Source organism: Notolepis coatsorum, assembly GCF_963971535.1.
Source record: "Notolepis coatsorum genome assembly, chromosome: 3".
NCBI lineage: Eukaryota > Metazoa > Chordata > Actinopteri > Aulopiformes > Paralepididae > Notolepis > Notolepis coatsorum.
This window is the reverse complement of record NC_140167.1, coordinates 30313188-30331877: the sequence shown is the minus strand read 5'-3', so window position 1 is coordinate 30331877 and position 18690 is coordinate 30313188. Positions and strand designations below refer to the sequence as shown.

At 43.1% G+C, this 18690-nt stretch overlaps 1 protein-coding gene across 3 annotated transcripts; it reads right to left on the bottom strand.

The window, feature by feature from the left end:
- Positions 1–5115: 5115 nt before the first annotated feature.
- Positions 5116–17204, bottom strand: bsdc1 (BSD domain containing 1). 3 transcript variants are annotated; one of them, XM_084309896.1, is made up of 12 exons: positions 17124–17204; positions 16476–16530; positions 16134–16250; positions 14790–14939; positions 12282–12449; positions 11556–11610; positions 10937–11052; positions 10241–10309; positions 8809–8893; positions 7453–7950; positions 6872–6975; positions 5116–6336 (listed from the first exon to the last, which is right to left on the bottom strand). In XM_084309896.1, exons 1-12 carry the CDS (start codon positions 17132–17134, stop codon positions 6313–6315), a joined length of 1452 nt encoding a protein of 483 aa, XP_084166022.1. In that variant the 5' UTR covers positions 17135–17204; the 3' UTR covers positions 5116–6312. The 3 variants fall into 3 exon arrangements, with proteins under 3 accessions (XP_084166022.1, XP_084166021.1, XP_084166023.1); XM_084309895.1 differs by having other exon boundaries at positions 5116–6274; XM_084309897.1 differs by lacking the exon at positions 14790–14939 and having other exon boundaries at positions 5116–6274.
- Between the last annotated feature and the right edge of the window lie 1486 nt (positions 17205–18690).

Sequence of the window (18690 nt, the reverse complement as noted above, 5' to 3'; positions counted from 1 at the left end):
GTGCACATAACACACATAGAGATGCACACACACACACACACACACATACAGAGTGGTGTGAATTTGGAAGCTGGGTCGTTATAGAGACCCTGGTTACACATTCCATAGGGCGTACGCCTCCGCCCCCAGAGGGAGTCTTTTGTGCCTATTGAAAGGCAGTGGGGTTACAGGGTTTCACGCTTTAGGGTGCCGGGAATAATACCCTCTCTCAAGACAATGACCTCATCCTGACACTCGATGTGTGTGTGTGCGTGTGTGTGTGTGTGTGTGTGTGTGTGTGTGTGTGTGTGTGTGTGTGTGTGTGTGTGTGTGAGAAAGATATTGTGTGGCAAGTGTGTGTGTAAGAGAGGGAGAGGGAGTGCAAGTGTGTCTGTGTGTCAGAATTGTAGATGAGTGAAAGAGAGAGAGAGGAGAGAGAGAGAGAGAGAGAGAGAGAGAGAGAGAGAGAGAGAGAGAGAGAGAGAGAGAGAGAGAGAGAGAGAGAGAGAGAGAGAGAGAGAGAGAGAGAGAGAGAGAGAGAGAAAGGGGGGTAGCGTAGCGGTACAGCTGGGATGGACAGAGAAGGGAGAGAGAAGCATTGGGTCAAGGATATATTGTGAGGAGGAGAGAGGGCACAATGTCCCTAAAGGAGGACAGTATTTAGTACGGGGCAACACAGTGGCACGGTGGTTAGCACTGTTGCCTCATAACCCGGGTTCCTGGGTTGGAACCCCGACAGGAGGCTTTCAGTGTGGAGTTTACATGTTCTCTCTGTGTTTCAATGGGTTTCCTCCCACACCAAAGGCCATGGATGCTAGGTACATACTCCTGCCATTGGCCTTTACCAAGGTACTGGCATTAGAACTGGAGTTGGTCGCTGGTTGCTTGACTATGGCTGCCCACTAACTATAGACCTTTTCAGAAGTATTCCGTTGCTAGGGGAACAGCTTTGGTCCCCATTTATTTCCTGTCAGCAACTGTATTAACAGACATTGCAAGAGGAAATACTTGGGCCAATTTAGAATGCTGTCAAGGAAGAAAAGGTCTAGTTAGTTAAATAGTCAGTAGTAGTATTTGAAAATAAAGATATCTACTTCTATTCCAGTCTGACAGGCGTTCATCCTCCATCGGCTCTCCATAGTGAAAAAGTCTGCACATGACATTGTGAGAGTCGGTAATGTAAAGCACACACACACAGGCAGGCCTGGGGGAGCAGTGGGTTCCTACAGGAAATTCCTTCACAGTCTTTCTGCTGACTAAGGGCTCCAAGTGGGAATCGCATAAGAAAGAATGTAATGTATACGTTGTCTACGTGAAAAACCTGGGGTCCCATTTAGGGCAGCATGTGCCCAAGTCATTAGCCACGCAGTGAGTCTGAGAACGAACGCATGCTCCATTTATCTATGGAGGGCTCCGAGTAATACCACTGAACAAACGAGTGGGCGAATTAGATTAATCAGGTGAATCGTTTCCTTAATGTTTCTGCCCATTGAAACCATCGGTACAACACTGCTAGAGGTGGAAAGAAAATATCTGCAAGTGATTTCCTGTGTATTCAAGTGTATTCATCACCTGTAACGTTTCCAGCTGCAAGCGCCTGAGAAAACGGTGGATTTAATTTGCACTCCAGACCAAATGCCTAATCCTTTTAGATTATATCCATCTAACGTTCTCACAGGAGGAGATCAAACAAAACAAATCAAAGGCGGGCAGGGGGAGGGGTGGATGACGCCACAGGAGACCCTCCTCAGTATCGACGGTGTGCCGTAGTCTTGAGGTTAGTGGAATGGAGGCAGAGTTGTGAATTAGCCTGGAGATAGAAGACAAATCAATGAGTGTCTGTATCATCCAGCCCGCCCTCCCATCGACCACACCCACCCCAGAACCTGCTATTGTGTGCATGTGTGTGTGTGTGTGGAGGGGGGGGATGTAGCCATCTTTAGTGGTAGCACCAGCATCCATGTTAAGATGCAGGGGGTGAACTACCACACCACATGCTCCTCCTCAGCAATCCAGCCTGTGTCATGTGGAACCGCCGTCACAAATGATGCCTATATGTCACATGGTGGAGGAGGGAACATTAAATGTCTAGTGGGAAATGTAGTGTGACCACTGGTTGATTTTAACAAGAACAGAAGACTCCTCTTTATTGTTGCTGAGCGGAAACATTTCTTGGCAAATGGTACATGGATTATGGCAGGTGAATATGAAGGAAATATATCATGGGTTATGAGTGCTGGTCTGAAATACCCTTATGTATCCGACTAATGATTAACAATGGCATCCAGGAGGACATATTGGGTAGCCACCATGAGATGGATGCTGCTGGGAGTGGCAGGGTCTAAATTTGAGGTAAATGGTGAAACATTGCCACCTGGTGGCGATTACCATTTTTTACTATTATTATCTTAATACCATTACGTTAGTATTTTAATACATCTGTCGCTTGTTGCGCTCATGCACAGATGACAACAGGTGCCCGTCTGAGGTTGAATTAATGGAACATTTCACTTAAGCAAGGTCTCAGTAACAGTTATGTATTTGCTAGTCCATTCTCTTCGGTTCAAATAACAAACTCAGCAAGACCGACGGCTTCTCAGTTACAGTGGGTGACAATATTGTCACAAGGAAAGACGAAATTGGTCTACCTGGGTTCCATCCTAGAGGCAAATCTTTCCTGTGACAAAATGGCATCCAATGTAATAAAAAAAAAGTCAACCAACGAACTAGATTCTTGTACCGGATCTCCTCTCTGGTGAATGAATGAATGAAAACTTTATTTAACAGATTGCAGAATGGGTACAATCTGTTAAATAAAGTTTTCATTCATTCATTCACCAGAGATCCGGTACAAGAATCTAGCATGGTAAACAAGAATACCCTGAAGACTCTGGCAGGAGCACTCATTCAAGGGTACTATGACTATGCATGCACCTCATGGTACCAAAGCACCTCAAAGGCGCTTAAAACAAAATTACAAACATCACAAAACAAACTGGTCAGACTACTAGACCTGAACCCCAGAACCCACCTCACCCCTGCCCACTTTGACAACCTAGGATGGCTTAGAGTAGACGACAGAGTACAGCAACTTGCAATGGGCCTGGTCTACAAGATACACTATACGACCGGGGTGCCCATGTACATGTCAAAATACTTCCCAAAGGTCAGTGAATACCACAACCACTACACCAGAGGAAGCTCAACAAATCATGTTAAACCCAGATTCGGCTCAAACAAGGGACTAAACACGTTTCGCAATTATGCCACAACAATGTGGAACGCCCTACCCAAAGCTGTAAAGGAATGTGAATCCCTGCCCACATTCAAAACCGCTCTTAAAGAGCACCTACGGGAGGCTGCAATTCGAAACTGGCCACCGTAAATGCCCAAAACCCCCACCACCTCCTAATAGACAGTCTCCTCCCCACCGCATGTATATATTCCCTCCCCGCCGTATATTTCTCTCCCACCCACCCACCCCCTCCTAATGTACAGTCCCCTCCCCATCATATACTCTGTCAGGATCTAGGGGTAACAGTCTATATGAATTGAAAATGGGGGACCCTGATGGAAACAAGACAAACGTCTTTCTCAGGTCTGCATCCCCTTAACAATTGTATGTATTGAGCCGTACTGTATTGTACCCATTCTGCAATCTGTTAAATAAAGTTTTCATTCATTCATTCAGTTATATGTGGATTATTTCACTTAAACTTAAGCTCTCAGTAAGTTTAAGTGAAGTAAGTAACTTTATTTGTCAGCTACTTAACTTAATTTGAAACGTTTCAAGGCGTTCTTCATACCCTCCTCTTAAGTACTCATCAGAACCTCTCATTTGGAAGCCCAATGGGTCAGAGTTCACCTACCAATAGAATCTCAATCTGTGGGAAACTGGACACCTGCCTTCTATCCGGTGGATACATTCACGCGAGGTCAGTCAGTGAGTAGTTAGTAGACTATATTTTTGAAAGTATCTCTAATTTAGGTATTTTTTAGCGTTCCAATCTACCTTAAAATGGGAACATCATCGTCTGCTGATCCTCTAAAAGACTCTTCTCCACGAGTCCACAAGTCATCTCCTCGGACTCCTCCAAACATCAACGACTTCCCTCGGCAAACAGACCCTCTTCTCTATTCATTTTTAATAACACGTGCGGCAGTGAAACCCCGTTGGTTAATTTTCAAAACAGTAGCCTATATAATATAACCCCGAGGCAAGCTTGCTAGAACTTGAAGTGTTGTTTTTGAGCGCCTTCTGTAGAGACTCACTCATCAGTTAAAACGACAGCCGTATACTCCTGTATTACTTTAGTTGTCCTGAAGATGGCGCTTTCCAACCATGAAATAAATGTGTTCCAATTTACAATGACAGGCTAATACGAGTTGATTGGAATGTTCGGCTAATACGAGTTGATTGGAATGCCCCCCCCCCCCCCCCCCCCCCAGTATCTTTTAGCTCACAATATAGAAAAACATGCAATGTGGATGTTGAATTTATACGAGATAAACCAGGTGTTTTCTAATTTGGACATTTATCATTTAAGATGTCTGTCAATGGCCCCAGGAATGCAAGACATTAAGCCTATTTGGCACGATTAATGACATTGCTCATTTTGAAAAATAAGTGTAAAATACTTGACTTAAAAAAGAAGAAATTAACAGCTTTGAACGCATTTGTTTAAAGTGCAAATTTTAAGCGAACACATAAGAGAATTCCCAGACATGCAACACAGACAGTCGAAAAACTAAAACTCTTGGACCATCCATGAGCGGCTAAGATAAGCCTGGCTATAGGCCTACAAAAATAATAAAATACAACTTAAAGAAACGTACCACGGCAAATTTTTTCATATTGTTATTGCAGACATGCAATGCAAAGCACATACTGCAATACTATGATAAGAAATATGAATACTACATCCTTATGCTATTGTTTTACTACAGATGAGGTAAAAGATAAACAAGGCCTATTCCATTTGCCACAGAAATAGCTATTAATTAATTAATTAATTATGGTATATCTGCTCGCCTGCTTGCGAGTCCCACTTTGAGTGAAGTTTGTTATTTCAGAGGTCTGTAATGTGTTCCTGAAGAAGAAATAAGGGGAGATGCTCTGGCATCGCGACACCAGGACCAGTTTGCATCCTCTTTATTAAGTCAGAAATGACTCATCTTTTTGACAAATGACAATACATTGAAATCCCATCCCTCCCCAACGAGAATAAGAGACGGACAATAAACAAATAGATGTGAAAACGTTCAAAGTGACAGCGGGAAAAAAAACAATGACAAGGAGATGTAGCCTGTTGAGATGACGTTTACATGGATCACCTGTCATGAAAATAAGAGTAGTGTCAAGAAAAAAAATATTTAAAATAAAAATAGACAACATATGTACAACAAGATTTTGGATGCGTTTAGAATCAGATCGTTAACAGAAACGCTGCGACATTACCGTGCGTCTTCTTAACAAGGCCATGTATCTAGTTTGGAGTAAATCCTAAAATGGAAAAAACGCTCTCATCCAAGGCCAAAGTCGTTTTCCATTTTATATATTCACTTGCATAAGAGAAAGACTTTTTCATTCGAATCACAGAGACGGGGGGGGGGGGGGGGTGAACGGTACATGCCATAAAGAGTTAAATCGATAAGACCACAATTAAAAAAAACACTTGTGTGAAGAATTTTATCTTAGAAAGGTGATGAGCAGCGTTAACAGTTTATGGCTATTCTGAAGCCTGAAGGAAAGGTTGTTCCCCAACCAACATTGAAGTACACTCTCGCAAAACAATATGTCATGTTTTTTTAATGGCATCAACAGAAATGGGGGAGTCACAGCTACTCCCCCTGGTGGTGGCGGTGAACCCAGTCACACTCCCGACTAGTCAACGGGTGTCGCTTTGCTTCTCGTCAAGAGGATTTACCGACTAGTATGCTCTCTCGAAGTCAGTCTCACTCCCAAGAAATAACCCACAGGGACTCAAGTCGTTACTCTACCCAGCGACCTATTTGTTCTAATGGACAACCCGACGGTGCAGTATAATTCTTATTGCCTTGGTTTTTTCCTCCCCGCTGCTCCTTTTTTAAAATAATGGTTCAGCAACGTGGCACAAAAAAAACCCGCCGGACATTTCCCCCTTTTACGGACAATTGTGACATGGTGACGGCGTGGACAAAGAGTTAAAACACGTTTAAGCATGGTTCGTCTGCCGAGAACTAGCTTTCAATGGTGGGACAGGAAGTTGGTGTTCGCAGAGGCTCCTCAGTCCCAGTTCTCCCAGTCCTCGTCCAGCTGGGGAAAGAAAGGGGGAGAGCCATTATTACAGTCCGTTAAGTCTCCCAGTCCTCGTCCAGCTGGGGAAAGAAAGGGGGAGAGAGATTATTACAGTTTAGTTTGAAAGACTTGAGGTGAATGAACGCGACATTTTTAAGATTAAAAAGATGTACAAAAAAATCTTTCTTAAATAGGTATCTGGAAGAGGAAGTGTGTTGATTGGGAGTATGTGTAAGATGTAAATAGAAAATAGAAGAAATTGTGTTTATTATATGGTATTTATTTAGTATATATTTATATGTATTTTTATATAAATGTATACTATTTATATATAAATGTATTGGATTATATATACAGCATTTATACATATAATTAACAATAGAATAAAATTATATAATTTGTGATGAATAGTTAAAGGGGTAGGAATAATACAAATTAAAACGTGTATACTTCTTCCTACTCCTTTTTCGAACAGGGTACACACTATGTTTATCTGTTTCTCTTTTTGTGGTCTTTTTTTTTAATTATCTTTTGTATTAACAGATATATTTTTGTTTTTATACTTAAATGAAAATACAAATCTTTCATTGTCATTCATTCATTCATGTTATTCACCTCTCCGGAGGCCTCTACTTTAGAAAGTGCCATTTGGACCTCCTCCTCCGTCATGTCCAGGTCAAAGTCTTTCTCCCAGTCCTCGCTCACGTCGGTGCTGGACCCTGCAGGGTCAGAGGGGATAAGAGGAGACCACGGTTTAGTGTGAAAGGTCACAACCGTCGACAGTCCCTCTACCTAATTTGGATTTTTATTTAACCTTTATTTAACCAGGTAAGTCATTAAGAACAAATTCGTATTTACAATGACAAAAGGCACAGCGTTTTGAGGGATATGGGGGGGGGGGTAAAGAAATACAAAGTTAAAACAGATGTAAAGATTAAAACGAGGTAATAAAAACTGAGCAAAATAGCCACAGCAGGCAGGCAGATACAGGTGCAGCAGCATTTGCAAGTGTCAGTATAAATGTCCATGATGGTATCCTTGAAAGCGGATTTGGAGATTAAATTGTCCAGTTTTAAACTGGTTTGTAAATTGTTCCAGTCTGTGGATGTGGGCTCCCAATATGGAGCAAATAGAAACTTAGTGTCAACTGGGAAACACAAAACAACAACTGCCACATCATTCTCAATGCATTGTACCTTTCTTGCCGTTGTTTGAGGGTGTGGACTTCCCACTGTCAGAGTTGAGTTCAAACACTCTCAGGTCCTGGGGCCCTTCTTCCTTGGCCGTCTCTGGTCTGGAGGTGGCGGTAGGAGCTTGAGCCGGCGCCCCCTCGACGGTAACCTCAGGCTGGGCCCTGGCTTCTGCTTGAGCCCCGGGGTGCAAGGCGCTCCTCCCGGGTCTCTGGTCCTGCTGCGTCTTGTTCGCTGTGTCCTCCAGGCTGGCCTCCGTCAGTTTGTTGGCCAGCTCCGTCGCTACAGGCTCCGGCCTCCTCACTTCCACCTGCGTCGGCAGACTGACGCTGTCGCTGCTGATCGAGAGAGTGGCGTCGTGTTCTCCGCTCGGAGAGAGGGCGGGGCTAAGCAGGGTCGTCGTCGTGGGGAACGTCCTGGTTGCGGCGGGCATCAGGTTTGATGGGTCTTCCAGCGGGGGCGTGAAGTCGAGCCGGGAAGACGACGTGGCGCCCAGGAAATCATCTGAGAGAGAGGATGTGTTGCACCAGGATGACACTGAGTGATCGTGACAAGACTGCCATCTAGATTCAATTCAATCCTTTATTTATTCTCGAAAAGACAATCGAGGTCACCCTCATTTTCAATGTCATCGAGACTTTACAAACATTTCAATGCACACATTTCTACAATATAACAATAATAAATATTAATAACTATTTATATAGTACTTTTCACACATGGACCGCAGTCCAGAGTGCCCCAACAGACATAGGTAGAATAGGTATATAAAAGACAATAAAAGTAGTGCAATGTAGACCTAAGAATAGGCATAAAAATAAATACAATAGTATGGGCGACTATGATTAGGATTAGAGCCGGACTGATATATACAGAGTGCGACGATAGTGGTATCATATCCGTAGATACCAGCCATGTCATGCCAGCGAAGGGGGTAGATGTTGCTCGGAAGTCAAGCAACATTCTGATGGGGAGGGCAACGGGCATGGCCAATTTCAAAGGGGACCCATTGACCTCTATAGAAATCTGAATGAAAATGAGCTCAAGGGAACCACACACACGTCTCCCCTTTCCAGCTATGCCCATTCATGCTAGTCCCATGCAGATTTAGGCTTTTTTGAATGCGGTACAAATTGGTTATTTTAGCCCTTTAAATATCCCACCTCGGTTATATATTCTTTGTCACAATTCTTTGATAACCAAATTTGAGGGATTGTTGCTTGAAATGTGTCTGAATATTGGCCGATATACCAATATCCAAATTGTTTTACTCCCAAATATAGGTATCGCCCCCAGAAATCCAGTATCAGTCAGGCTCTAATTAGCAGATTGGTCATTATGTTAAGATGGTTGAAGCCGTACCCTCATCCTCTTCCTCCCAGCCCAGGGTCTCTGTATGAGTGGTCTGCTCTGCCCTCTGTTTCAGAGCTACTCTCCTCGCCTCCTCCTGAGTGGGAACAATAGAAAAGCAATGCTTCGCAACGCTTCTAGTGTGTAGTATGAAGTAGGGGTGGGACAATACATCGATCCAGATCGATATATCGATCTATTATCAATAATCAAATAGGATCGACGCAACGTAAAAAGATCGATTCATATTGCGATACTCTTATTTTGAAAATCCCCGCGAGTCATATCCGCCGGCGCCCAGTATGTGAAACTCCGTGTACACATTACAGCAGTGTTTGCGTCTGCTGTAAAGCACTACAGAGCGTCTATTTTGCGAGCAGATATAAGTCTGTGCAGTTTTTTCCCCGCAACGGGTCAAATGCATATAACAGGCGTTGCATCGTCGCCATTCCTTTATGCCAACGTCGCGTTAAATATCTAAATGAACGTCGCGTTGGCTGCTTAAAAGCTAAGCAGCTAACCGTGAGAGAGAACAGGAGAGTGAAGAGGGGACTTGGAAGGAGGAGGGGTGGGGGCTGTGGGGGACTGTGTGTGTGTGTGTGTGTGTCTGTGTGTGTCTGTGTGTGTGTTAAAGCTCAATATATAAAAACAAAAGTGAACAGGAGGTCTATTTGTATTAAAAACAATAGATTGTTTTTCATTTAAATGTCTGGAAGAGCTCAAAAATAAATACATCAATTGATATTTCCGTAGCCTTTTTTTAGTTGATCTAAATGTGACTGATTGTGTTAAATGGGCACATAATATCGCCTCATATCGATCGCAGGCACCTGAATTGAATCGTATCGTATCGTGGCAGACTTTGTGATATCGGCAAATATCGTATCGTTGTCCAAAGAATCGATATCGTATCGTATCGTGATGAAACTGATGATTCCCACCCCTAGTATGAAGGAGCTAGTATGCAGTTTTCTACGGCCACATACAGTAGCAGACATTAAAAGACAACAGAGCGTCCTGGGTTTCAGTTTGGCCTGACTCCATGTCCACTGTGTGTTACACACTAGGTCCTGGTGACTAGGAGGAGTAGACACCCTGGAGTGTGACAAGCCAAGTTAAGACCATGTCAGATAACATCTTGTAGATATTAAGATGGCATTGGGAGAAAAAGATTGCAGCTGTTCATAACTTAAACAATTTTTTCATCCCCCACGGTACACAATGTGACATTTTTGTATTGCAAAATGTTGTTTCACGATACTTCATTTTATCCCTGGCTCTGCTCAAAGCTGTCCAGCAGGTGGCAGACAACTGTATTGAAAAGCTGACACAATGGAGAGTACTTGAAAGCCACCTGCAGCTGAGAACAAACTATATATATATATAAATATATATATATATATATATATATATATATATATATATACATACGGTATGAATTTACCTGGTCTAGCTGAAAGACTTTGTAGAAATACCTCTGCCAGAATTCAGAATGGGCCACAGCAGCAGGCACCTGGATAAGGAACAGCAGAAAGTAGAGGGTACGGCTCAGGTTCAGGAGAAAGAAACCTAGGTGAAAGAATACCTGACAAATGCACTATGTATATGTCGACAAGATTGGCTCTATGTATTATGTAGCTTTATTTTTGGAGGAATATAGTCGATTTTTTTTTGTGTGTCGTTTCTTTTTGCTTTGTTATTACTTTTCATTCTATTTTTTTTTTTTTTTTTTTTTTCCCATGTGGGGGGGGGGGGGTGTCATTGTAGTCTGGATGTTAGTGGTCTAGGTGTGTGTGTTGTCCTTCAGGACCGACCCATGTTGATTCACAAGATGTCATCATTAATTTGTATTGTCCTGAAGTACTGTGCGCAAAAAGAAAACTCAATAGAGTATAAGTCATAAAAAAAATAAACAGCAGAAGAAAAACACCATCTTCCTCTGCATTGTCCACATCAAAACGCAGCTGAACTCTTTCCACTGTGTACTTATTACAAAGCCTTCATGGTAGGAAGCTGTGGCAAAAAGAAGCAGCGACAGGTACCATTTTGGTGTATAGCGCACGTATAGAGGGACTGTTGGTGTATAGGTACCATTTTGGTGTATAGCGCACGTATAGAGGGACTGTTGGTGTATAGGTACCATTTTGGTGTATAGCGCACGTATAGAGGGACTGTTGACCAGAAATTCTGATATTTCCCCTTTCCTCTCCTCCGTACTGAAGGTGGACAACCAGTTGTCGAACTGCTCCGGGGGACCTGAACACAAACAACCTCAGGTGAAATTACACTGAATATACATAGGAAAGTATAGCGCTGAATTCCATAAGCTAGGTATTAGAGAAGCATTGTCACACAACACTCAATATACAAGCTGAAAAGAAAATAGACAATTCAATTAAGGGAATTGTCATATGAACATTCACGTCTTGATCTTAATGACAAGATTTGGTTATTTATGCTGGTTAAGTAAGGGGGTCATGTATATTATATAGTCCTATGTTTTGTCCTGTATGTTTATGTTATGTGGTCAGCAAAGCCAATCCAGAAAATGCACTCATTACTAGAAAGCATCCAATTGTGTGCAAACTGCAAAGTGACTGCATTAACGTGAAGCTATATAGCAGATTCCTATTTTAACAAGTACATTAGGAGTGTTACAAAGTGGGCTGCCAATGAAAGCAACCCCTATTTTTCTTTCGCACGACAAAATACAGTTAAAAAGTTGGCGAGCAAGTATTCCCCCCATCAGCTGTGGTTACCGTCTGGCTCGTTGCAGTACGTGGCCGGGTCAGCCTGTAGAGTGTAGAGTCGAGCCTGAGGGGGAAGCAGACACTCAGCTTATTATCCAGGATCCACAGTCACATCATGCGTTCTCTATTAATAAACGGTTATCGGGGCAAAATAGCTGAATATCTAAGAGAGCCTTTCTTTAAATCCAACCGAGAGCTTTTCTTAGATCAACACCAGTCTTGTGTTCCTCATGACACAATACACCAGAACCAAGCGAAAGGGTATACGAGGTGGAGATTCTTCTTCATGTCAAATAGACCACGAGGTCCAAGTAAAATGTTTACTTTTAGATATGTTTTAGTACAGAATTACGTTACTGTCTATACTGTAGGTGTGGGAGATAAGTGGAGAGAGTGAAGCCTATGATCACAAGAGTCATATAGGCCTACATTCTATCATGGTAACTTTTGGTAACAATTGTGGAACAACATGGTAACAATTGTGGAATTGTATTTATTTGTTCTTGATAATGAAAATAATTATGAAATGTAACTACTCTTCAAGGACCCCTGGCAGTTCCCCTGACTCCATTTTGAGAACAAGTACTGTTGCTGGTATGAAGCAACCATTGTGATTGGAGGATCAAGAAAAGAGGGGGCGGGGTTTGAGACAGGTCTCAACAACAGCGGCCTTCAAGTTGGGACACTAGTGGGTACAGGCCTCCATGTAACTCTAATAAACACACTGATGCCCACCTTTGTGCTGTCGTACACCTCTGTGGTTCCTGACGGGGTCGCCATCAGCGTAATGACATCACAGTCGATGGTTTTATCTGGGGGCGGGGCAAGTGTGTCCGTTATCACCCCCAAGAAACTGGAGAGACCCTTCTTAACCTTCTCTGTGGTGTCAGAGGAGCCCTCCACCTAAAAAGGAAATAGGACAAAATCAAAAATATTACGTTGTACCGTGTAAAGGGTTCTGGTGGCTCTATAATTGAACACTTGCACTAAAGAACCATTTAAAATATATATACCGGTATATATATTTGACGGCCCATGATTTTGCACTTGTTTTTTTTTTATCCACTTTTTCTCCCCATTTTCTATTTTTCTCCCATCCCAATTTCGTATTATCCAATTCTTCCCTCCCATGTCTTGAACGTTGCTAGACTATGCCTCCCACAGGTCGGTTGTAGTGAGGACAGAAGCCTTGCATCACGTGTCCCCTCCGGTACACGAGGAGGCAGCCTGTAGCATCTTTTCACCGCAGCAGCTCGAACTCTGTGGCGAGGAGTAACGCGTGGGAGGCTCACGCTGCCCCCGCTACTTCCTGCTTCCACCGCACCGGCGTCACCAAACCGACCTGTAGGAGTCGCTGTCCACAACGTCAAATCCCCACCCACCGGCTTTCCCACCCTCTAACACTTGCCAATTGTGTTAGTATGAATGACCGGCCAGCCGGTAGCAACGCCGAGAGCTGGGCTCGAACCCAGCGTCTCCTGCGTTAGAGGCGAGCGCCTTGCCAACTGCGCCAATCAGCCGCCCTTATGATTTTGCACTTGTAAAGTAAATCTCAATCACTTGGAGTGTGAATGTGATATATCACTAAAAAGTAAGTAAAAATTTAAGTAGAGGAATATACATATATACAATCTACAATGTAAAGTACAACCTAAGTACAGTGAGTAAAAATGAGTAAACAGTGAGGTACAATGCAGAAAATTAGGTACAAAACTTTAAGGTAAGGTGCAAATGCAAATGAGGTATGAATGTAGTGCAAATCTCTTTAATAATAGATAAATATAATGTAGTGTTAAATAGGGATGGGTACCGAATTCGGTACTTTTGAGGTACCGAACCGAAACACGTCGGTACTACAGAGTATCGATTCAAATGAGAAACCGAAAAGAAAAGAAAAATCCTTTTTTTTTTTTTTTTAACTTTTTTCTTTTCATGTCAACTTTAACACTTTGGGTGCCGGGAGCCGTCTTTAGACGTCTTTGCTGGCCATGCTAAAGTTGCCGGGGGACGCTGTACGTCGTCTTTATATCAATATTTCAAAAATCTACGATCGGATTCATAATGTCCCTCCGCTGGCCTGAGATTCACCAGCAGGACCCACTGAGCTCTCTGGCGGTTCAGGAGCGCCATCTGGTGGCCGATCGGCGCAAGCGCTTAACAGGAAGCGCACTAGAGGTTTTGCTAGACGTCCGTATTGCTTCCGGCCACTCGGTACATGTCCCGTGACTCTAGCTCGTCACTCTACATAGCGATCGATTGCCAATAACTCGATAAACATGATTTGGACGTATATACCATTATACAAGCTGGAGATGGACCGGGTAATAATATATCCCATAATGATAAAATTTCTACTCGACGATGATCGCCCAACGGCGCGCGGAGACTGGGGTGAGTTTCAGCGTGTAACGTTACCGTCTTCGATAATAACTGATATTATCAACATTTGACCCACATTAGATGATTGGTATAACGCTGCCCACGGAATTATAAACGCCCCCTCGCCCATCCGGTCAACATCAGATGACGTGTAGTAACTTCTAGAAGTACGTCTAGTTGGAATTTTGTATATCGCGCTGATTGCCATCAAACTGTATTTCATCATCAATATAATGCATTTGGGGCTATATATCACGTTCTGGAGAAAGCTGCAGAAAGAGATGAAAACATACTTATACATTAGACCATACTTTACTATGAATATGTGAATGAAAAAGTTTAACGTTGCTACACAATGAACAATACATATAGGACTTTGAATGGGCCCTAATAATGGCAATGTAGCAATAGAATTTAAAAAGTTATAGCCCTGCAAAGAAGGGGACTTTCTCCATAGACAAATAGCGCTGGCAATCTATGGTATATCATTAATTTAACCTTAGGCAACCAAAGTGTTAACACGCACAATATATGCTTACCTAGGATTTGACTTGATTCAACAACAAAGCAGTCGGAGCAATGGCAAGCCGAAAACGGTCGAAATTGTAGTTATTTGAAGTTTGGATTATTTTTTTCACGACTGAGGTAGGTAAATAAAAAAAATTTAGACTAAAGTACCGAAAAAAGGTACCGTTGGGTACCGGTATCGATTCACAGGTACCGGTACCGTATCGGTTCAAATGTGAAAGGTACCCATCCCTAGTGTTAAAAGTGTCTAAAGTGAGTGTTAAGGTGAGTGTTTGTTTAAAAGTGAGTGTGTGCATGTGGATGTGTGTGCAATGAGTGTAGATGATGGGTTGTTACATAGTCATTGAGCATCCTGGTGGCCTGGGGATAGAAGTTCCTTCTGAGTCTCTTTGTGCTGGCCATGAGACTCCGGTAGCTAAACACACTACACATGCTGTCCTGCTGCTGTATGTGTGGTGTGTCTTCAGACTGCTCACATGATGACACCTTATGTAGATTTAAATCACCCACACAATGTATTTAGTTAATTTCAAATCTGGTGGCTGTCGAATGGGTTGTACATTTGTTCCAACAGGAGAAACATTATTGGTATATCTGCCTCTCAAGACTTATCTGTATTAATGTAAATTGTGCATGGGCTCACTGCAAATGCTCAAATGCAACACACAGAAAATAGAATGAGTGTGTGTTGTGTGTGTGTGTGTGTGTGTGTGTGTGTGTGTGTGTGTGTGTGTGTGTGAAAGAGAGAGAGAGAGAGAATAATAATGTAACAACAACAACAATTCATAGTATTCTCATGATGTATTTCGCTATACAATATGAAGCAATGTCACAGCTCATTGGCCATGTTTGTCATTAATGATAATCACCTACTGTTCGATTACAACCACCTTTTGTTTGTGACCAAGATGTCCTGCGACCAAGATCTTCCTGTCTAACAGCATCATGCTTTAAAAGCCAATGGGACCAACATCATACGGCTGCAGTCTCTCCCAAGCCCAGACACTCTTGCGTCAACATTCTCATGTCTCAACACGCTCATGTCTCAACACGCTAATGTCCCAACACTCTCATCTCCCAACACTCTCAGGTCCCAACGCTCTCAGGTCCCAACACTCTCATCTCCCAACGCTCTCAGGTCCCAACGCTCTCAGGTCCCAACACTCTCAGGTCCCAACACTCTCAGGTCCCAACACTCTCAGGTCCCAACACTCTTATGTCCCAACACTCAAAACTAGTTAAGCCAGACCTGGCAACGACAACAATGGGGAGTCAGTCAGTCAAGCAGTCAGTCGGTTAAGAAACATTCAATTGTAGACAGGCCTTCTGGGTCTGTAAACAAAGTGCAATATTGAGCAGGGCTGTTTTGCCTACAGGTCACTGTTTGACGCCGGTATTATAGATTCTACCTTTAAATATCAATGATCCCAAAAATATATATTTGTTCATCTCTATTTTAGGTTAGGCATCAGGTTGGAGAGGTTAAGGTAAGGGGTAGGTTTATAAACAACTTTTAGGTGAAAACCATGCCAAGTACCATCCTGGGACCTGAAAGCATTGGGTCTCGAGTGTGGTTCTGCGAGTCGTACTCTAGTCACTGGGACGGCACCAGGAGATCTAGTCAGAGGAGGAATCCTGCCTTATGATAATATCTGAGACAGTGAATTAGATGCAAATTACCGCAAGTTTGTTCCTGACAGCACTGGCTGTAGCCACAATGGAGCATGTTGCATCATGTTGTACCACGTTGGAGAACTCTGTCAAGTCTCTCTTGATGAACTCAAAGGCCTCAGATGACTGTAACACATGTATAAAAAAAACAGTAAAAAAACAGTAGTTACATCTAGATACGGATCAGGTAGAGAGCAACATCAAGAAATAAAGGACAGTGTGTACAGTGAATCTATCAGCAACTAGCAAGCATAAATATCAGGTAGGATAGAACATCCAAGATAATTATTCAAACGGTATCTGCTGATCAGTTGATAAGAGCCACAGAGAATAATGAACATCGATGCTTACCTTATCTTTGACGGCCTGAAAGCTTTGCTGAAGCCAGCCTCCCCACCAGCCTTCTCTAAAGTTTAAAGACAACACTGGATTTCAAAACGAGACAACAACGCGAAATGTACCGTCCAAATATAAACCCACACAATAATAGCAGCCTTCATGCTCAATTGTACACCTATGCGAAGTTACAAACTCTCCCTTTAGCTTCTACCATACGTAGAAGCTAATCATTTAGCACACATAGCTAACAATTGAGCAAGCTACCTAGCCATCGGTGCGACCCGAACACACAATCAAAGTTAGCAATCGGTGCGATCGCCACCTTGGTTCGGACTATATCTAAATGCCTTGTGTATATTATGCACATACGTGGTGAAATGTCACTGTCAGTGGATGTGTGTTGCTATATAGACCAACACTGGAAAAACAAGCTAACTTATAGGCTAAGCTAACCAGCTGGTGCAATGTTTTGGTAAACAAACGGACTTCCTGAAATGAATGACAGAGCCACGGATTACATGGTCTACACAAACTAATAAGACAAACGCTAAATAGCGACGCAACAATATAACGAAGGCGTGAAATATACATAGTCAGTGTCATTCAGCTAAATAGTTAAATTATAAAACAAAAAGTATTTGTGCGACTTCACGCTCTCACCCTTCAGCCATCTTCACACGATGACATCATCAATATTGACTGGACTCCGGGCGGACGTGGCTTGGAAACATAGATGCTGATGCTGCAATATGACTATCTCCACTCAATCTAAAAAAACGGAACCCATTTTTATCAACGCAGAATAAAAACGCAATTGTATTTTACATGTATTTTTTATTCGCAGGAAAAACTAAATAAATTGTGCAACGTTTTCGCGCTGCCTACGGTGGCTGTAAATGACCAAACCGAACGTCAAGGGCTGACTGGGTTTTTACTGGAGATGAAACGGGCATATTTGCGTCTGGGGAAATAAGCAAATGCGTTGATGACAGATTTTTCTTTTCATGCACATGATTTCCCAATGTATACATAGGCTCGCGTACGTGTGGTGTGTCGTGTGTGTGTGTCATACCTGTCCCATCCCGTTTTCCCCGGGATTGTCCCGTATTTCAACATTCCTTCCCGTGTGTATATTTTCCCCAATGGAGTTTCACTTCCGCGTTCGGTTTGCGCAATCTGATTGGCCACTGACATTTTTCTCAGCTCCAATCGCGTTACTCCTAACAAACTGGTTAAGCTTGGCGACTCTTTCGAAGTCGCTCTCGTTCGAAGTTGGTTAAGGTTAGGGTTAGTTGGTTAAGGTTAGGGGGCGGCTAGGTGGTGTAGTGGGCAAGGCGCTCGCCACCAAGGTTAGGGGGCGGCTAGGTGGTGTAGTGGGCAAGGCGCTCGCCACCAATGCAGGAGACGCTGGGTTCGAGCCCAGCTCTCCGCATTGCTATCAGCTTGGCTGGTCGTTCATACTAACACAATTGGCAGTGTTAGGGGTGGGAAAGCTGATGGGTGGGGATTAGGGTGACCAGGTGTCCCCATTTGACCAAATGTCCCGCGTCCCTCATATTGAGAGGATGTCCCTCTTTTCGAAGCCAAAAAAAACATGCGTCTAAAAGCCCCTCCCTACAGACAGTAAACGTAGCAACCCGCCTCTTGTCCACACACATTGCTCTGATTGGTTATAGTACTTTAGCGTGCTGCTTGCCTGTTTGTGACGTGACTGAGACTGAGTCGTGACGCTACCTCATATCGCAAATCTGATTGGTCAAAAAAAACACAACAACATTACAAGCGAACTAGTTCAAGATGGAAAGCAGTAAAAAGAAACTCAACGGACCTGCAGTTACAACCAAGACTGGCAAACGACACATGACTGGGTGAGGCAGATGGCAGGCAATCCGCAGCAGGCTTTCTGTGTTTTGTGTCATAGTTCGTTTTCAATTGCGCATGGAGGAGAATACAACTTGAAGCGCCACAGTGGACGTGAGTCTCACTTGAAAGTGGCTCACCAAAAAGAAACATCCAGATCTATGGATACGTTTCCTTTTAAACCAAACAATGATAGTCAGACGGACAAGGTCACTGCAGCTGAGATAACAAGTGTCTATCACACAGTACAACACTCCCATTCATACAGGTCAGCCGACTGTGGTAACCTTTAACCTTTGATTTAAATCTATTCGGTGAAGACCATGGCAGTTATTCTAATATAGAAACACAATTTATTTGTATTATT